At 40.3% G+C, this 21,680-nt stretch overlaps 2 protein-coding genes across 2 annotated transcripts in view; one reads left to right on the plus strand and one right to left on the minus strand.

Annotated features, from left to right (window-relative positions):
* LOC114780239 (coiled-coil domain-containing protein 9B-like) overlaps window positions 1-7,177 on the minus strand; it is a 32,906-nt gene extending 25,729 nt beyond the window's left edge. The window contains exons 1-2 of the mRNA XM_028967765.1: window positions 7,021-7,177; window positions 4,527-4,627 (exon numbers count right to left, since the gene is read on the minus strand). The gene's annotated coding sequence lies outside the window, so the exon portion shown is untranslated. The remainder of the gene's footprint in view (window positions 1-4,526; window positions 4,628-7,020) is intronic.
* Window positions 7,178-12,383: 5,206 nt separating this feature from the next.
* Window positions 12,384-20,191, plus strand: LOC114781608 (N-lysine methyltransferase SMYD2-A-like). The gene is made up of 11 exons (XM_028968139.1): window positions 12,384-12,747; window positions 13,415-13,478; window positions 14,069-14,179; window positions 14,771-14,831; window positions 14,963-15,087; window positions 15,627-15,694; window positions 16,901-17,003; window positions 19,218-19,328; window positions 19,557-19,680; window positions 19,846-20,082; window positions 20,148-20,191. The coding sequence occupies exons 1-11, from the start codon at window positions 12,575-12,577 to the stop codon at window positions 20,189-20,191; spliced, it is 1,221 nt and encodes a 406-aa protein (XP_028823972.1). The 5' UTR covers window positions 12,384-12,574.
* Window positions 20,192-21,680: the final 1,489 nt, after the last annotated feature.

The raw sequence follows: 21,680 nt of genomic DNA on the forward strand, positions 1-21,680 counted from the left end.
AGTTTTTTGTTCCGTAAGTAATCTTAAATTTATACCACTTTGTCTTGTTGTAATCATGGTGAGGAAGAAGGACGCATACACACAAAATGGGGGGCACTGTGTCGACACCTCAGGCCTTTTTGCAGTGTATGTTTTAGTGCATTGTTAAATCGCCGTAAAATTATGCGCATTACAATTTTGCACTTAATGCAAATATAAATTAACACTTCTACCTGAATTTAAAGGATGGCTGAAGGGGATGACTGCCGAGCATACTGTGCATACTACAAATCAGATATGCTTGCAAAAATGCATGACATTAGAAAACATTGTGCTACAGTAAAGTATATAAATCAATCAATACCATATAACCCTACATAGCAGTCTACATTACCACAGTTAGTTAGGAAAGTGGATAACTGGAAAACTGCAGAAGCTATTATGGCAATGGCCATTGCGGAACATTGTTCACCGCTAGCGTGTGACCTTTTAGGTATGGCTCGCAAAGCTGCCTTTTCAGTTTCTGTGGCAGCAACAAACTTTCACATGCAATGCACCAAATGCACAGAAATGATTAAGGGAGTATTGGCTCCTTATTTTACATTTACATTTAAAGCATTTATCAAGAGTGACTTACAATCAGTAGTTACAGGGACAGTACTCCTGGAGCATCTTAGGGTTAAGTGTCTTGCTCAGGGACACAATGGTAGTAAGTGGGATTTGAACCTGGGTCTTCTGGTTCATAGGCGAGTGTGTTACCCACTAGGCAAAGCCCACCAAAAATTGGCTGTCAGTGCAGCATCCAAAGACACCATCCCAAGATGTGTTGAATAGTTAATCAGGGAAACATACAACTGGTTTTTGATTTCCCCAAAACGACGAGAGGCATTCAAAGCAGTGTATGCCACCATTAATTGGCTATCAATTGAGCTTGCAGTAACTCATATACTGGACCAATGGGAAGAACTTAAACTCCACTTTGACTTTACCAAGAGCAGTGAGCATTGCTACATTGCAGATGTGCTCCATGCCATGTAAATGGACAAGAGCAACTATGTGTATCTCACATTCTTAAAATGAATCCTGTCTGACCTTAAAGTTGCAGTGAAGTCATTTGAGGGTGAAAATACAGATCCTGTCAGGCTTTTGGACAATCTGGTTAACCTCTTATTATCATTTTGCAGCAGAAGTTAACTCTTTGGCAAAGATTGATGTTCTGAAGGATGCCATTGATGGTCATCTTAGTCCAGCAGCATTTCTTGGGTTCCTTTTTGAAAGTACACTGTCCCAGCTCAGTCTCAGTCGATGCATCAATTATGTCAATGCTCTAAGCAAGAAACTGCAAGCAAGGCTCCCAGAAAATCTTGAAATCTTACAAAACATGGCTCTGTTCAGTGTTAAGGAAACACTGAAGCACAATAAAAGCAACGCTGAAATTATAAATGTAGCTGACCTACTGGGGTACCCAGAGAATTGACAAAATTGTTTCCCAATCGAGAAACATACATTTGATGAGGTAGGAATCAACTGAAAATACATTTGAGTTCAGGAGTGAATATACTTCTACACAGATGATCCTGGGTCAAAACCATTTGAAGTACTTTGCAAAGCGGCACTGGCTGCCCTCTCACTGCCACACTCAAGTGCAGAGGTTGAACGGCTGTTCAGCTAAATGAGTGTGGTCAAGTCAAAGTTAGGAAACAAACTGTCACTGCGCACTCTTAATTCCATACTCCTTGTGTGGTATGGCATGAAGCTGGCTGGTGAAACTCGTTACCAGCATAAGCTACACTATTACATACTACAACAACTTGGCACCACTGTAGTATACAGTTTTAAAGCTACACCATCCTCTTCTGCTGATACCAGCTCAGTGACAAAGCAGCTGGACAGTGAAGATGAAGATGATTGACTTGCTAATCTGGGAATCACAGAAATGGAAATCAAAGAATGGCAGTTGAAACACTGTACAGCTAACCAGACAAAAATAACCACTTTCCTGAGAGATGCCTAGCAACACACACATTCAAGTTAAATTGCTAGCTCAAATTGTTTTTCATGTTAATTTATGTTCATGTTAACTGTTAATTTACTAATATTTGTTATCATGTATAATTGTTGGTAATTTAGGTAGGAATAATTCCATTAGTGCTATAATTGTTTTCACTTTCACAGTTGTGTTAATTTCAAAAGTTAAAAAGAGTAAGTAAATAAGCTGTGATTGTTTAAAAGAATGTAAATGTAATAAAAAGTGTTTGTATTACTTTTACAAATAGTCAACTATATTTTTTATACAAATCTAATTGGAAATATTTCAAATAATGTTTTTTCTGAGTCGGCCAGTCAATTCGAGAAAACATTAATTATTTTGTATATTACATAAAGATGAGTTGTGATTATGCAATGACGTCATCATGAAAAGTAATATGTTAATAAGAACCTATTTATGGTGCATCTGGATGTAATGTTTTAATATAACATAATACGTGACACTTCAGAAAGTCGAGACATGATGGCCCTATGCTTGTCATATACTACGTGATGACGTCACGGATATGCAAATGTATCGTCATCTGGCAACGTTTGAGTGACGTCATCTGGCAACATTTAGCTACTTTTCTGGCAGGCTTTAGCTACTTTTCATTGGAAACAGTGGGCAACACTGTACTTAGAATGACATGTTTGCGTGGCTCGTTTTAAAAATATAGCTGTATAATGTGTAGATGTAGAGGGAACATATAAGCAGTTGGCATTTATTTATTTATTGGTTATATGCTATGGTACGGTCCTCCGCTTATGATTACAGAGAACTTTTGAGCGTGCTGACGTCTGTCATTACATGCAAGTGCGTGCAGCGGTAGAACTATACCGGCGTTCGTCCTTCCTGTAACCTCTGTTCGGGTGCTGGAGAAACAGACGGCGCCTGACCGACGACAGAACCCCATGTGCCCCACCCTGTGGCCGGAGCGTGTATTGCAATTCCTCAGGAACAGCCTGCAGAAAGATCACATCCTGCGCGCCTACCTGCTCCTGCAGCATCTGCTGGCGACCCCTACACCAACAATAAATTTGTATAGGATGTGATTCAATTAAAAGAACTTCTTAATTTAGGAGGTACTGCCCGGGCCTTAGATGACAGAATGGAACGTCATGAACAAAGATCCATGTATTCTGATTTATCTCATCCGCTCATCTGGGTGAGCAGCCTTCTTTACTTACATTTACATTTACGGCATTTATCAGACGCCCTTATCCAGAGCGACTTACAATCAGTAGTTACAGGGACAGTACCCCTGGAGCAACTTATGGTTAAGTGTCTTGCTCAGGGACACAATGGTAGTAAGTTCATAGGCGAGTGTGTTACCCACTAGGCCACTACCACCCAGCCACTACCACCCATACTTCAGCATGAGACCGCAATAAAATAAAAGGGTTTAAATGTTTTGGGTCACTGAAAACTCACTAGATGTGTAGGATGTGTAGAAATAGTATCAAGTGTTACCTGCCTGGCCCAACACAATTTTTTGACCTTGGAACTTTGCCCATATGCACATACTTGCCCAGGTGACCAGTTTCTCAAGACCTTGCAAGATCCCCCTCCACCTGGGTCTGATGTTATATTAGTAAGGTAATTCTTAAACAGTTGTCCAAAACATTTAAACCCTATTTATATTACATGGAATTGTACATATTAATAAATCTATGTGCATTAGAGCAACGTTTCCAGGTGAATTCTACAGTAAAAACAGTGTTCTACATGTCCTCTTTACCCTAAATAAATGAGTTTCAGTGGGTCAAAGCTTTTAAACCCTTTTTATATTGCATGAAAATGTCCATGCTCATCATAAATAAATTTGTTCTTGTGAGCAAGTGTGTCTCATCTGTTCAGAAACCATGGCACTTATTAAAAGTGCCAATGTGAAACGCCATTATGAGACACAATGGAAGCATACCCACTCAAATCAGTCTCAGAATCCAATATGACCAGTCCACCAGGGTCCCGAGTCACACATTCACTGCCCAACAACGTGCTCATGAGTGTTCCCTCAGAGTTGCTTGGATTGTGGGTCAACACAAAAAGCCATTTACTGATGGAGAGGTTGTCAAAGAATGCATTAGTACAGTAGTTGAAACATTACTTGATGGAAAACAAGAGCTTTGTGATAAAATAAAGCAGATACCATTGTTAGCATCTTCTGCCACGAAGAAAAGGGAAATACTGTCTCAGGATGTGCTAAACCTGCTAGATGAAGCCATGTGTACAGCACCATGTGAAGGTTTATCTGTGGATGAGTCTACTGACGATGCTCAGCTGTTTGTTTGTCAGGTATTTTAACACAGACCACAAAGACTTCTGTGAAGATCTTTTAGGGCTCACTTCAGACCAGAAGATATCTACCTGGCCATTAAGGAGCTGTTAACAAAGAGAGGACTAGAGCCCCAAAAAAGTGGTTTTAATAACCACAGATGGTGCCCCTGATATGATAGGGAGACAGAAAGGAGCTGTAGCGAGACTAAAAGAAGACAATCCTGAACACACATCTTACCATTGCATCATTCATCAATCTGTCTTCTGTGTCTACCTGTCAGATGAGCATGCTGAGGTGATGATGATGAAAATGATCAATTTTCTTAGGGCGTCTTCTTCCTACCAAAAAAAAAAAAAGACCACAGCATCACATCAAGAATTCCTCAGAGAAGATGATGATGATCAGGTGGCAGTGGAGGCCGGTTAAGGAAGGAAGCGGCCCCATAATGAGAAGGTTGCCGGTTTGAATCCCGATCCGCCAAGGTGCCACTGAGGTGCCACTGAGCAAAGCACTGTCCCCACTCACTGCTCCCCAGGCACATGTCATGGCTGCCCACTGCTCACTCAGGGTGATGGGTTAAATGCGGAGGACAATTTTCACTGTGTCAAATTTCCTAGTTCTAGTTAGAACTCTGGCTGCAGCATGTGGAACTTACTCATGCACCTGCTAGAGGATCCAAACAGTAATGTGTTAGAGTAATCTAACCTTGATGTAATAAATGCATGGACCAACATTTCTGCATCGTGCATTGAAATGATATTTCTTATTTTTGCAATATTTCTAAGGTGAAAGAATGCTATCCTAGTGACATTATCTACATGCGAATTGAATGAGAGGCCTGCATCAATGATAACCCCTAGATCCTTTACTTCGATACTTAGTGAAATAGAAAGGCTATCCAGGTTTATGACATAGTCAGCCAGCTTATGCCTGACTGCTTGAGACCCAAGTATGAGAGCTTCCGTCTTATCAGGGTTTAACCGAAGAAAGTTGGTGAGCATCCACTGTCTAATGTCCTTCAGACAATTCTCTATTCTGTTCAGCTGCTGCCTCTGATCTGGCTTTGCTGACAGATACAGCTGTGTGTCGTCAGTGTAGCAATGAAAGCTAATACCATGTTTGCGAATGACGTCACCTAAAGGTGACATGTATAGGAAAAATAGTAATGGACCTAGAACAGAACCTTGTAGAACATCAAACTCTACTTTACTATGTGAAGACGAATCACCATTGGTGTCCACAAACTGATATTGAACGGTCAGATATGATATGAACCATTCAAGGGCTGTTCCCTTAATCCCAACACCATTCTCTAACCTGGCAAGGAGAATAGCGTGATCGACAGTGTCAAACGCTGCACTCAGATCAAGCAGGACAAGCAGCGAGATGCGTCCCTGATCAGAGGCCAACAGCAGGTCATTAACCACTTTAACCAGCGCTGTCTCAGTGCTATGATGAGGTCTAAATCCCGATTGATATACTTCATGGATATTGTTGCTGTCTAGGCATGTGCTCAGCTGCTGGGCTATGACTTTTTCTGAGATTTTTGATATAAACGGAAGGTTGGATATCGGTCTATAATTTGAAAGCTGACTGCGATCGAGATCAGGCTTTTTAATCAGGGGTGCTGATGACTGTTATCTTGAACAAGGATAGTGTTTATAATATCGGGTGCTACTTGTTTAAGGAACCTTGTAGGAAGCGGATCCAAAGCGGAAGTACATTGATTTGATGGCGAGATTAGTTTAATTAGTTCATGCTCTTTAATAATGTTGAAGCATTCTAATCGGTGGTCCGCTATGTGAAGATTAATTTACCATAGAAATATCGATGGAGCTATTTGTTGTGCTTTTAATCTTAATCTAATCTTAACCCAGTACAGCAGCAACAGCTACTGCAACCATGTATTTCTGTTGTAACGTCCATGTTACAGCGTGTTATTGTGGTGGGAATTTTCCCGTCTGGGGAGCTGCAATTGAAGAAAGTCAATTGAATTGATTTTCCAAGTTTTATTTACCATGCGCATGGGGGGACTCGCAAGAAGAACTCCCTCCGTTAGTAAGTTCACAAGCATATTTATACCACTGTGGAAAACGAAGGGTAGGAAAGCAGAAAGCACGCCAGCTTCATCATAGGCGCCTGGACAAGGACACCAGAATCTGTTTTGTGTCCAGCATAACACGCTTGTTTGGAAAACATCTTAGCCTTCTACATCACCATGGCTTAAAGTGAGATACAGTTTTCTGACTGTTCCATGACCAGGTGAAACACGTGGAGTGTCCACATTTCTTCTCTCTACAGTTATCCAATCCCATCCACAACTAGGTTGAGTTCTAACTTGGAGCGCAGTAATGGAGCTTCCAACTCAGTCCCGTAATCGGGTACCTGATACTTTATGTTCCCAGCATGCAGATCTTCCTTCGGTTCGTGCTAAGTTCCCAGTCATCCCAAGAACATACTGGCCACGTATAGAAGCCCCTTCCTTTACTAATTTCATTCATGATGATCCTTTAGAATTTGGCATGTTGAAAATGGCTCTGCATAACTTCATCATGACTCTGAGCATTATAAATATCACCTCCTACTTGATCACGTTAAATTGGATTCTGCACATTGCTTTGCTTACACTCATAACCCGCTTCCATACAAACATGCTCTTACAGCCCTTCGGCAAAGATATGGCAACCCCACCGCTTAGTATTGAGAGAAATAAGCACAATTCTTAATTTACCTCCTGTGCGCTCTGGTAACTCCAAACACTTCCTAGACTTTGCAGTACGGAGTTGTGTCTTAGTAGGCATGCTCCAGTCTCTGGACACTAATCAGGTATGTGCAGAGCTGTCCAGTTCCTCACATGTACAACAGCCTCTGGCTAAGCTCTCAGACCTCATAGCAACCTTTGCCAGACATGCCCACACAGCAAAGCCGGATACCTCCTACAACCTTGTGGGTTTTGCTGAGTGGCTTGAATATGACGCTGAGTGCCAGATGGTGGCAGGACAAGAGAGTCAGAGACAGAAACGAGAGATGTATGTCACTGGGAGGAGACCAGCCAGAACACCATACTGCATGGGAATTTTTTATTATTATATTAATTGAAATCAAAGACAGAAATCCAAATAGTAAGACACCTCAACTGACACTTTTTTCATGTAATTAAATTAACACACTATGACAACAAATTAATGAGAATCTTTTTATTGAATGCAACCATAGATGTAAACACTAGATGTCATGTTGAATGGGGCATCTATGGGAGTGAATGCATCAATAGAACCTTGGGACTGGGTAGAGCTCCTAAATGAATGAACATCTGGAAGCCAAGGTGTCATACAAAATACAGAATACATAAACTGGCAAATTTGAGAAATTATTTGTATTGTTCATTTGTATAGATTTGTAGAGCACTAAAGACAATGAGCGCAACACAGACAAGAACAGTACTTTAAATCTATAAAAAAATACTAATGTAAAATATTAAGTAACATTTACCTGTTTATTTGGAAAAAGAACAGGGCAGGTCCATATGCATCAGGTATATATTTGTCAAAAACTGTAGACCATGAATTGCAATATATACAGGTGCCAGTACAGAAGCTGTGTCTTCATGTGGGGTGGGGTGGGAAGACAGACGCTGTGGTCTGTAATTGTCAGAAGCGTGGTTGAATGAGCTCAGATCCAAAATATGGCGCCGACATTGCTGAGAGGCTGAATGCGACATCTAGTGTATATATTTATGAGGTGTGTCTATGGTAAACATTTTTGCGCCCCAAAGGAACAGATAATATGTCACATGACCTTTTGGTCATGGAAAATGAGAGAGAGAACATTTTTAAACTACACTTAAATGTAGATTATACACAATACTAACAGTCTGTATAATGTATAGCTTGTCTTTTTTCTTACGATTTCTCTTGACATTATAAGTAACTTTTGAGGGCCAGCACTGTATGGACAGAAGATCATTAAATCATTATTGATTATTGATCCACCGACTACACATCCATGTATACATTAAAAATAAGAGATGACAGAACACTTCCTTTACTAACCACATTAAACATTAAAAGGGAAGGATACACAGTTACCCCATTTATCACATAGACTGATGAGTGAATCAAAAGGATATAATGCTAATTAAGGAGTTGGGGACTTCACTGTATTGTAACGTATGTCTCATGAGTCACACAATCGAAGGCTTTAGAAGCATCAATAAAACCAAACTGATTGTCAGAGGTCCAAATATGATTCTCCATTCAATTTAAACTCTTTCCAGAACCTTCGGTACAGAGTCTGTATCCCCAAAAATAAGGATTGGATTTTAAAACACAAATAAAATACAAAAACAAAAAAATCATTCAGATGATAACAGGAACAATAAGTCAGATAATCCACAGTAAAAGGATAAAAAACATATGCATTATCTGATCTGATCTTTGTAGAAAAGCATACAGATTCTGAAATGTACAAAAAATGAATCTACTTTGCTGACTGCAAAGAAAATGATAAATATCTAAATTCAATGCTCTTCACGACTATCTATTATTAATTTCCATTTAATTTGCCCAAATTGGTCTTTATTAGTTCCTTCATTTTAATATATTAGGGGTGTCAAACTCGTGACCCAGATCACTTTCTATATATTCATTATTATGGCCCGGCGATATGAAGCGCTAGTAACACAAAAACTTCAGACCCTCAGCGAACTTGTCTGTAGGGCACTCAGTTTGTCAGCAAAGTGTGCACTGCATTATGGGATCTGTAATTTGTATGTCATCAGAATTCAGCGCTTCAGTGTCATCAGAATATTTTTGAACTAAAAAAAAACAACCATTCACTTTAGTTGTTTAGTTGAACCTGCTAAAAAATCTTAACCTTACCTGCTTGAGCACATGTTGAATTATGGTTAAATGTATGGCATTTTTGGAAAACACCACTTCCACACTGTCAGAGTGTAAAGCACCATACACCATCACAGGCTAGTAAAAATTCAGCTTCCAGATTAAGCAAAGTTTAAGACTTTTATGCATTAAAAAGCACATTCATTCCTTTTGACAGATATACTGTATGTCTTTTACACAACTGATGTGTTTCTGTGGAAGTATTCACCAAAAAAGGTATCTCTACCCCCACTCAGGTCAAAATACAGATTTTTAATGTCATATAACACGAATCAAATTTGGTTTTTAATATCAAGCTGTTTTTCTTCTGATGCCTTTGTAGCAATTTTACGTACTCTAACTTTATATTTTTGAAACAGATACCAGTGATAATGAAGATGACACCAGGGAACATGTCACTCTACTACATCCTGCATGGCTATACATCCCTCCACCAGATTGTGAAATTCAAAATGCCAGGAAGAAAGTATGAACCAGTGGTGTGATTTCTCAACAATTACAGAAGAGGAGGAATCAAGGGCCCACGGCTCCCATTCCAAACCAAGATGTTCACATGACCAATACAGCAAAGTACAGTCCCCACACATTGCTCCCCGGCTGCCCACTGCTCACCGAGGTGATAGGTTAAAAGTGAAAAGTGAATGTGAAAGACTGCAGCACAGCACACAGTGACAAAACAAAATGTGTCCTCTGCTTTTAACCCAAGGACACATTTTGTTGTCACTGTGTGCTGTGCTGCAGTCTTTCACAATGACAATCACTTCACATTCACTTCCAGCAGCTGAAAAACATCCCGTTCACTGTAAAGAAAAGAAAGTGATTGTCATTGTGATACACAGCTCCGGCAACCTTCTGATTACGGGACCGCTTCCTTAACCGTTTCCTCCAAACATGAAGCCTGACATCCATAACAGAGAGCAGAGAATTTTGTTCCTCATGTTCTGAGTCCTTTTGGCAAACTCCAGGCAGGCTGCCATGTGCCTTTTACTAAGGCGTGGCTTCAGTCAGGCCACTCTACCATACAGGCCTGATTGGTGAATTGCTGCAGAGATGGTTGTCCTAGAAGGTTATCCTCGGTCCATAGAGAACTTCTGGAGCTTTGACAGAGTGACCAGGCTTTTGGTCACCTCCCTGACTAAGGACTTTCTTCCCTGATTGCTCAGTTTAGGTGGAAGGCCAGCTCTAGGTAGAGATCTGGTGGTTTGAACTTCATCCACTTACAGATGATAGAGGCCACTGTGCTCATTGGGACCATCAAAACAGCGGAACCTTTTCTGCAACCTTCCCCTGATTTGAATATGAATATGAAAATGACAGCACAACAGCACACAACGTGCTTTCAAGTTACCATCGATGAAGCGATCAGTTCTGGTTCATTAGAACCCCTAGAACTATGAATACAGTCTTTTTATTCACTCTTGTTGTAGATTCTGTACACAAGTTAGACAATAAGGAGGATTCAATCAAAATACATGTGCTTTCTCATTTTTTTTCTTTTTAATAAATTTGCCAAAACCTCAAGTAAACTTTTTTTCACGTTGTCATTAGGATGTGTTGTGTGTGTGAAATTCTGAGAGGGAAAATGTTTTATTACATTTATTTTGGAATACATTACATACATTACATTGAAAAAAGTGAAGTGACTGTACAGAGCACACAATGAAATGTGTCCTCTGCTTTTAACCATCACCCTTGGTAACTGGATTGCAATTTTTCAGGCGTACAAAGATGAACATCCTCAGAGACAAAAATGAATGAATTATTTTAACATGGGGGTAGTAGTAGCCTAGTAGGTAACACACCAACCTGTGAACCAGAAGATCACAAAGTCACAGGTTTTAAACCCCACTTACTACCATTGTGTCCCTGAGCAAGACACTTAACCCTGAGTGTCTCCAAGGGGACTGACCATGTCACTACTGATTGTAATTCGCTCTGGATAAGGGCGTCTGATAAATGCTGTCCTTTTTTAAAAGTACACTCATCTTCAAATCATTTTACTTGCACTGGGTGTGTAAATGGTAAAAAATGTGCCATTTTATGTGGTAAACTGCACTGAACTGGAGTTTTTGCCCCATTGCAAGCCCACTAGGAGTATGATTCTTACTTTGGGTGTGATAGGTTTTATGGGGCAGTGGTGGCCTAGCACATAAGGAAACAGACTAGTAATCAGAAGGTTGCCGGTTCGAATCCGGCCACTGAGCTAAGCACTGTCCCCACACACTGCCCATGCAGACTGCAACTCCCCTGGACTGGTCAACATCAATGTTGTTCCCACCTCAAGTCTTGCAGACCCTTATTTATCATTCAAGTGGAAAACTCTGAAAAGACAAAGGGAAAACAAGTCTGGATTAGCCATTGCAGCTGCAGATACACACAGACACACACACCATTATGAGTCTGGTAATATCTGTACACCCTAAAACCTAACAGATAAAGTGTCTATTAAATATCAGTGAGTTATTATTTACTTAGAATGAAGCATTTGCGTGGCTCGTTTTAAAAATATAGTTGTATAATGTGTAGATGTAAAGGGAACATATAAGCAGTTGGCACTTTTGAGCATGCTGACGTCTGTCAGTACATGCAAGTGTGTGCAGCGGTAGAACTATGCCGGTGTTGTGACCTTTTTTGCTGCCTTGCCAGAATTTGCTACCGTCGCAGAAATTTTCAGATACATCTGTCGGTATTTGCTACATTGCCCTAATTTCCTACTCATACTCCTGAATGGACATCGGTATAAGGATTTATGCTATAAAAATACCTTTCCTGTACTTTAGAGGAGTTTTTTACGTAGTTTAAAGTGGTCCCATCAAGCAAATGAAATACACGTGTACACGGAAGTTTATGGTAGAATTTCATACCCATACATACAGAATTTGAAGTGCGCAAGAAAGTAAACAGTATAATAACAATCACCTCGATGTGTCTAATGCACGAAGTAGACAAATATAACAAATCATTAATAATGTTTAAGATCAACCAAGTTAAAACTAACATACAAACCTCCCCTTTTAACAAACAAGCAAGAGCAGCAAAAACTTTCTGCGTTTGGAGATTCACGGCGTAATGTGGACGTGCGCATGCGCCGTAGCGCTTAGAAGCAGTTTCTGGCAGGTAGCAAAAAAGGGCAGAACACCTGCACTGTTGGAGAGCCTGCACCCGGCGGGCTGTAGGACCCGGCGGAACCGGCCCGTCGTTCCGTGGCAGCTGCCTGTTTGGGAGTTCGCAGGGCTGAACAGCGCTGTTGTTCTCAGTCCGGCTACACGTTGCAGACCCGGGGGCTGCCGTCGTCTCAGTTTGCCGCAGCAGCTAGGCGCGTACGCTTTAAACAGCTGCCGCACCCCGCTGCAGGCCGCACGGGCGAACTCAGCCGCCGCGAAGATGATCGGCGAAGGAATAGAAGGCACGGAGAGGGTCCTCAGTCCCGGCAAAGGGCGAGGACTCCGAGCCCTGAAAGAGTTTAAAGTCGGGGACCTCGTGTTTGCGTGCCCGGCATACACGTACGTGCTGACGGCGAACGAGCGAGGAGGCTTCTGTGAGTTCTGCTTCACGCGGTATGTAGCAACGCGTGTTTCCAGCCGGTTAGATGTAACGTGGTGCGCTTTCACTCACCTGGAATCCGTCTTGTATTCGTCTGTCTTATGAGGAATGCAGTCATGTTGAGTACACACAGTTATACAGTAACTTTAAAAAAATGCCGTGTATTTAGCTCGAAAATTAAAGTTTTTCATAACCATGGCTCATGCGGGGAAAGGACACGTTAGTGTCTGTAAGTCGTGGCCGTGCACCCATGACAACTTCGTTGCGGATATTATAATGGTCGAGAGCAGGATTATAGGAAGGAGCTGTCTAATCGCAGTACCACGTGTCTGTCGGGCGGTGTTATATCATCGACGCGTACAGCACGTTTTATTTTTGGGTAGTAGAGTCCACAGCATGGATTCCACGCACCCAAGCAATGAGTTAATTTAGTGCAACTGTTAACAGGATTTACTAAGTCTCAAATGCCGATTTTCAACGAAAGGAAACGGAAATAGGAGCATGTTCGCCTGTCATGATTCGATGACGTCATTCAATTGTTAATTGAGAAATGTATAATTTCACCTGAGCATATTTCTTCCATTTAGGCAAAAATGTCTCTCAGGTTCAGGTTCTCTATTTTTATTTCAAATGTTAGTATACAATATTATGTAATAATCAGGATTTGCTGTCCTTCTGCAGACAAGAGGGCCTGTCCAAGTGTGGAAAGTGCAAGCAAGCATACTACTGCAATGTGGACTGTCAGGTGGGTCACCAGTCTGTACTTGAAAGACGAGTATAGAAAATATGTTGAATGGTTTATAATGAATTACTGATCTAGAAGTGTGTAACCACACTGTGTTTGTTTTTTTTTGTTTGCTTGTTTTTTGGGGGTTGCTTATTCTTCTTGTGTTATTAGAATATTTAAAAAAAAAGCTGCACTAATTGAGATAAGCTAAAATAAATGCCTGGAACAATACAAGCATGTGCCCTCAAGGCGCTACTATATCTGCCACCTGTTTATTTCATCCATGTTGGCATGCTTCCTGCTCTTTCTGTTGCTATGACAATCCCACTTTCTGTGTTTGGGATTGGTTGCTGTTTACTTGCCAAGGTACAGGATTTTGTGTATCCTTTTGTTTTCAACCATTGGCAGCCTGGGATTAATTCAGTGCCTTTTCTCCTGCGATGCTTCTTATTGGCTGAGAAGCTGTGTTCTTTTGAAAGCATGAGTAACAGCAAAAATACTGGCATCGGCCTGAAATTGGAATCTAAAATAAGCACAATGATTTTTTTTTTTGTCTTAAAGCAAATACTTGTATTACAACTCTAAAACAAAGCATTTTCCTCCCTCAGAAGGGTGATTGGCCCATGCACAAGCTGGAATGCTCCGCCATGTGCTCCTATGGTGAGAACTGGAACCCGTCAGAAACAGTGCGACTTGTTGCCAGAATCATTGTTAAAAAGGTAAGGTGTGTGTGTGTGTGTGTGAGTGAAAGAAAGCAAGAAAGCACGAGAGAAGCAGCTCCAGACATCAGATCAGGTTTTCAATACAATTTTTAGCTCAGCAATGAAGCAGTGACTACAGCAACTACTACACAAGTACCAACCCAATAAATGTTTAGCACATTTTTGTGTAGGTAGCACTATCAAGTGTGAATTTAACGCTGAGGCTTTCATTCACTCTAAACAGTGTCACCTTGACGCCACTCAACTTGGTACCAGGCACTTTTGCAGAGACCGTGTATGAAACTGTTGTATGTCATCATCAGTGTGACACACAGAGGAGAACAATGCAGAATATCTGGCCATTTTAATTAATCCAAAAAAAAGTGTTCTTACATAGCAGAGTGTATGTTTACCAGATTACAATGGAAAATAGATGCGATGCAATGCCCAATCAGGTACTGATTTAGTTTAAAAACTGTTAAGACAATTCAAACTGTAGTCAAGTTGGGACCATGCTGTAATGTTTCAACTCATGTCTTTAAGATCTGTTTGACACTAACCTCTCTCACAGAACTCAACGGTGTACTTGTTATGTTGTTATTATTTCAGAAAATGCATCCAGAGAGAACCGAATCAGAGCGATTGTTAGCGCTGAGAGAATTTGAATCACGTAAGTATGATCTGAAGGTTGCAACATCTATTTCAACATCAGTTATTAAGAGTGTCCTTTTCTGTAATCTCTGTAAAACTCTTTTTTTCATGTTCTTGTTTTGAATATGTCTATGTACTGGATTATTTCAGATCTTGAGAAGCTTGACAATGAAAAGAATGAAATGAACCAGACAGATATTGCGGCTCTGCGCCACTTTTACTCCCGACACCTAGATTTCCCTGAAAATGCTGCTCTGAATGAGTTGTTTGCAGGGGTGAGAGACATGTTGCTTATTCTATAGTACTATACTGTGTTTGTTAATTATAAGTTTTGTTAACCATTACATTTATCTGTGTAGAAACAGGAAATATTTCTCTATTCTATCTAGTCCATTTTTTAAAAATGATTACAAAAGTTTATATTTCTTTTATATCCATCCTGAGAAGGCTTCACCCTAACTTGGCCTCCCTCATATTTCTCCGCACATGGTACATCCCAGATCCTGGGAGTCCCAGCTGCTCCCACCCATTCAACTTCAAGCTGCTTTCCCCTGTGGACCTCTTCACCTTAAAAGGCCTTTCAACTATTTCATTCCACAGAGACCAACACGAACCATGCCAGCAGCTCCCTTTGTTTGCCCCTCCCATTTTTTACACTTTTTTTTTTTTTTTTAATTCACCCCCTTATCTCCTGTATGCTTTGTACTTACCAGTGCATACCAAACTATGCCAGTTGAAAACTACAGTAAAATGTATGTATGTATTTATTTTTGGATGTTGTAACACACGTATTACTCCTTTTCCATACCAATAGGTTAACTGCAATGGGTTCACAATCGAAGATGAGGAACTCTCTCATCTTGGCTCAGCAGTTTTCCCAGAGTAAGACCGCAATCACTTTACTCCTTTCAGTGTATGTAATCTCATTCAGACATGTGACACTTTCATATAGAAGCGGTTTACCTTTGTAAAAGTGCCATTTAATCTTTTTAGGTTAACTGGGTTGTAGATGGTTTATCACTAGACTAAAGTTGCTAAAGTTGCAAAAAACTGTCCAGAGCAATCAAACATCCATACCATTTAGAGCTAATATTTTCAAATGTGAAGACCTTCACAAACTGCAGTACTTCTCAAATTTGCATCATATGTTTCAGTGCCTTAATATGCACATAATATGGCAGTGTGTGAGCACTGAAACCTGGTGGACATTACATTGTTGAGTTATCTTTGTCTATGGCTATGACCTTTCTCAATTTTTTTTCCACTCCTTTTCTCCATTTTCGTCTGACCTGTTTTGTTGGTAGACTTAACAGAAGCAGGCATGCTTTTATACACATCACCAAAAGACATGACTGTGTAATGACATTTTTATTAAACTGTGGTATTACACGGTGTTAAACAATGTAATGTAATTTAGTAAATTCATGCAGAAAAGGTGCAGAAAATTTTAATTTTGAAGATGACACTAGCGATTATCTGTGATTATTCTTTACTCAAATAGGTTTACAATTCAGTGTCACGATTGCATCTCAAGTCACCTTGGTAAACACTTAATTTGTATACACACAATTATTCATCAAGTACTTTTTTGACTGGAAATGATAGACTTTTTCCCAAAAGATTTTTTTTTTCCACTAAAATCTTTAATATATTCTGACACACATCTATATTTTGTCCAGTCAAAATAATCACTTACAATTAAAAATTTCCAGGGGTATGAATAATATAACTGCATTATAACAGATTCACACTGATACTGAGTCAGCCTTAGACTTCTCTCTGACCCTTAAGTACAGTTCTGGAAGTTTGACATTCAGATTTGACATATACAGAATTTGGAGCATATAACTATACAATAGGTATTACTATACTTATCCATATAAGTATCCATATATCCATCCATGGTGTTATAGAGTTTTAAAGGAGCATGTTTGGAACTTGTGTGTGTGTGTGTTTTTTTTTTTATGATAAATGCAAAATCATTATTTAACGATAAATGAGTCACGTTGTGCTCAAATTATGAAAGAACCACATTTTCTGTTCCAGGCAGACCACTAAACTTTTTTTTTTTCCCTATATGTGCTTCAGTGTTGCTCTTATGAACCACAGCTGTAGCCCTAATGTCATTGTAACCTATAAGGGTACAGTGGCAGAAGTGAGAGCCGTCCAAGACATCAGTCCTGGAGAAGAGGTTTGACTCAGTTTAGTCCCACAGAACTTGTTGGTGCTTGTTGTGCATGCTGTACTGCTCATGTTTAATACCTGAATCCCTGTAAAATGTACAGTAGACCCAGACTCAGGTTCAAACCCCACTTACTACCATTGTGTCCCTGAGCAAGACACTTAACACTAAGTTGCTCACATTTACATTTACGGCATTTGGCAGACGCCCTTATCCAGAGCGACTTACAACGTGCTTTCAAGTTACCATCGATGAAGAGATCAATTCCGGTTCACTAGGACCCCAACTATGAATACATCTATTTAATTCACTCTGTTGTAGATTCTGTACACAAAGTTTGACAAGAAAATTACAATTTAATCTAAATATTCTTTAAAGAGGAAGGTCTTGAGCTGTCGTTTGAAGGTGCTCAGTGACTGAGCTGTTCTGACCTCGAGGGGAAGTTCATTCCACCACCGCGGGGCCAAGACGGAGAAGAGTCTAGATGAATGTTTTCCTTTTACCTTCAGAGATGGAGGGACCAGGCGAGCAGTACTGGAGGCTCGGAGTAGACGAGGTGCAGTGCGGGGTGTAATAAGGGCTGTGAGGTAGGATGGTGCTGCTCCATGTTTGGCTTTGTAGGCCAGCATCAGTATTTTGAACCTGATGCGTGCAGCTACTGGGAGCCAGTGAAGGGAACGTAGCAGAGGGGTGGTATGGGAGAATTCCTCCAGGGGAGGGGACTGCCCCTGTAACTACTAATAGTAAGTCGCTCTGGATAAGGGCGCCTGATAAATGCCGTAAATGTAAATGTACAGTACGGTTTAGAGGTTTAATCCTTTCTTAGGGTAACCATGGACAATTCCCTCTCCTGTCAATTCCTTCTGTATAACATTGGGAGGATTAGTCCTTTTTTATCAACACCGGCTACTCAGATACTTGTCCAATCTCTAGTCATCTTTAAACTGGATTACGTTAACTCACTGCTGGCTGGTCTTCTTAACGCTACTCGATCCAGAACACTGCAGCACGACTGGTTTCCAACCTTCCTAAATTCTCCCATACCACTCGCTCCGCTGGCTTCCTATAGCTGCCCGCATCTGATTCAAAATACTGTTGCTTGCCTACAAAGGATGAGTTAGCACCCTCCTACCTCAGATCTCTCATCACTCCTCGCTATGCACCTCGATCTCTCCGATCCTCCAGCTAATGAACTTCAACTAGATGTCTGAACAGTCATTAAAGATCTTCAAGCGAAAACTAAAAACTTTCCTGTTTAGGAAATATTTGGACTAAAAGAGCTCTTACATACACTGTCAATATTTATTTTAAAATGGTTTGGTCTTGAGTCGTTATGTGAATGGTACCAACAGATTCTAGTGAACCAACAGATCAATATCTACAGATTCTGCAGACCAAATATAGAATTTAATTTAGGAATATTTAAGTGCTTATGGAAGTCTCTCCAGATAAGAGCATCTGCCAATGAAAAGCTGTAATGCTGTAAATTAAAATTTAAATGTTTTAGGCAGGTTTGGGAAAATGCTATAAATAAAAAAATCTTTCAGAAATGAAAGTGTCAATTAACAAAATGCATTCAATGAACAGAAGAGAAATCTAAATGAAATTTTTGATATGTTCACCTTTTGCCTTCAAAACTGAATCAATTCGTTTAGGTATCCCAACACCAATAATCATGATCAAATCTCAACTACACTTGCAGAAATGCAGCCCCAAATGAAGAGAAACTTCCACCATGCTTGACTCCTGTTTGAGGTGTTTTTCATCTGCATGTTTCCTTGGCTGACCACTGCATCTTCAGTCCTCAGCATTGTCACCTTCTTTGTGCTTCAAAGAAAGAGCTTGAGGTTTCATGATACCGGTCACATGGTCAAGAAACTGACTTCCACAACCTCACCTTGGTAGCAGGGTTTGGCTCTTAAACCCAAGTTATAAGGCTCGTACACGGCTGTTTCTGTTTTAGCAAATGACTGTTTCAACTAATTTGTGATTGGTTGATCATAAACCTAATATAATCCTGCAAAGGCAATGGGTTCTAACATCAAATGGTTTGATTTTTGTTTGTTCACTTTGCATTCTGTAAATTAAGATAAACAATTATTTAGTTTTTCTACACCTGTGTATAGACACATTCATGCTGTTTCCACAGTATATTTTACTACGATGCAATAATATTATTATATTTGGGTTTCAATGAGACTATGTTGTGTTTTCCCTTTGTAGATTTTCAACAGTTACATTGACCTCTTGTATCCCACAGAAGATAGAAATGAGCGTTTGATTGACTCTTATTTCTTCACTTGTGATTGTAAGGAGTGTACCACTAAGTCCAAGGTAAGTATTGTCCCTTAGCACAACAGAGTTCATGTAATCAAATAATAGGGGGTTTCAAGCTTATTCCTGGATAGTAATAGTCTTCATCTTGTGGTGGTCAAATAATTATCGTTGCAGTTTTTAGCTATTTTTTTCCTTTGTTGTCTGTTAGCAGCATAGCAGCATGTGATGTGTTTGGCAATGATGTGGGCATTCTGAGAGAGAATGTGTGGTTAAATGTGCTTTCAGGATAAGGCCAAGATGGAAATTCAAAAGACACTGAGCACACCCCCAAAACAAAAGGAAATCCAAAAAATGGTGAAGTATGCCAAGAATGTAATTGAGGAGTTCAGAAGAGCCAAGCACTACAAGAATATCTTTCACAATGATGCAATGTTGAATGACAATAATTATTGGCATTCATTATTTTATTAAATAATAGTTATATGGTATTTGGCCTAATGAAAATCTATTGTACATAACACCCTATGTATAATAACGTTTTGAGATCTGGTTAAAGCCCTTGACTCTTCAGCACCCCCTAGTGAGCTGTTGGAAATCTGTGAACTGAGCCTGGAGAAGATGGGTTCTATCTTTGAAGAAACCAATGTGTACATGCTGCATATGATGTACCAGGCCATGGGTGTATGCCTCTATATGCAGGACTGGGATGGTGCAATGAGATATGGAGAGAAAATTGTTAAGCCTTACAGGTGCCCTTCTAAACATACTTTGACAAAAAAAAAAACATTTTTAGGAAACAGTACTGGGCCTTGTATAATTAAAATAAATGTCTACACTCTTTTTATTTAGTCTTTTTCATATGTTTCCTCTTCACAGGTGCACTATCCTCCTATTCTCTAATGTGGCCTCAATGTACCTGAAGCTGGGGAGGCTATATTTAGGCTTGGAGAAGAAATCACTTGGAGTCAAAGCTTTAAATAAGGTATGGTTTGCTTTAAAGTCAGGCTTCCAACACACTTTTTGAGAATATGTGTGTTGAAAAGCAATTCAAAGACGTGCAGATTTTGGACACTTAGACCCTGCCCACTTCTTAGGTACACGAGTGTACAAATTGATTGTCAAAATAGGCAAACCCTTAGATCATCACATATACTGTAATATATTAATGTGGGTGGTAGTAGCCGTAGTGGGTAACACACTCGCCTATGAACCAGAAGACCCGGGTTCGAATCCCGCTTACTACCATTGTGTCCCTGAGCAAGACTCTTAACCCTAAGTTGCTCCAGGGAGACTGTCCCTGTAACTACTGATTGTAAGTCACTCTGGATAAGGGCGTCTGATAAATGCTGTAATGTAAAATGATGTAAATGAAAATGTAATGTATTCCAATAGTTGGTGAAGTGTAAAACTAGTGGTGGGGCCGTTATCGGCATTATCGTGCTGCGTTAACGTGAGACTCTTTATCGGGCGATAAAAACGTGCTGCGTTAACGTGAGACTCTTATCGGGCAATTAAAAATTGCCGTTAATCTATTCACAAAGTTGGGTTGGGAGCTGGGTCTATACTACGCAAGCTATTGTGCCGGAGTTAAATGGTTAAACTAGATTTATAAGTATATTTCTTCTTTCTTGTGTCTTTTAGTTTCTTATTTCCTAAAGACCTTTATTTTTTTATTTTGTATACCTAGTGCAGATGTATACCTAGCAGATGTAAACCTGCACTGTAGGGGGCGAGAACGAGTCTTCAAACTGTGAAATTACTAGAGCTGTAATACTCGGATCCTTTTTAGGATTCGGCTCCCTCTGAGTCACTCACTAAACTGATCCGGGTGCGTGAGTCACTTGAGTCACTTGAGTCAGTATGCCCCCGGATCAGAGAGCGGGTTAGCGCTCCTGGCGGTTAACTTCCTCTACAACTGTACTCATGTAAGCCCATATATTGGAGTTTACAATTTAGACATGGTGTAGTTAGGACTCGAAGGATTCTGTTCAATGGAGACCTCAGATTCGTGACTCATGAGTCATTTAAAGGATCCGGGCAAATGTTACAAAAAGGGCCACATTTTTGATTATAACATCCCCTCTTCCTTTTAACATGCATGTAAGCATCTGGTAGCAGTGGGGCAGTGGTGGCCTAGCAGTTAAGGAAGCGGCCCCATAATCAGAAGGTTGCCGGTTTGAATCGTGATCCACTGAGGTGCCACTGAGCAAATCACCGTCCCCACACACTGCTCCCTGGGCGCCTGTCATGGCTGCCCACTGCTCACTCAGGGTGATGGGTAAAATGCAGAGGACAAATTTCACTGTGTGCACCGTGTGCTGTGCTGCTGTGTTTGTGATTGTCACATGTGACAATCACTTCACTTTAACTTTGGTAACTTAAGTGACTATAAATGAGTTTTGGGAGCAG

The sequence above is a fragment of the Denticeps clupeoides genome, chromosome 1 (genome assembly GCF_900700375.1).
Source record: "Denticeps clupeoides chromosome 1, fDenClu1.1, whole genome shotgun sequence".
Classification (NCBI taxonomy): domain Eukaryota; kingdom Metazoa; phylum Chordata; class Actinopteri; order Clupeiformes; family Denticipitidae; genus Denticeps; species Denticeps clupeoides.

Bases quoted from the DNA above. Each gene is read 5' to 3' on its own strand.
- LOC114781608 (XM_028968139.1), top strand. From the start codon at position 12,575: ATGATCGGCGAAGGAATAGAAGGCACGGAGAGGGTCCTCAGTCCCGGC. The intron at 13,479-14,068 runs GTGGGTCACCAG...TTCCTCCCTCAG, and splicing joins ACTGCAATGTGGACTGTCAG to AAGGGTGATTGGCCCATGCA. The intron at 19,329-19,556 runs GTAAGTATTGTC...ATGTGCTTTCAG, and splicing joins AGTGTACCACTAAGTCCAAG to GATAAGGCCAAGATGGAAAT.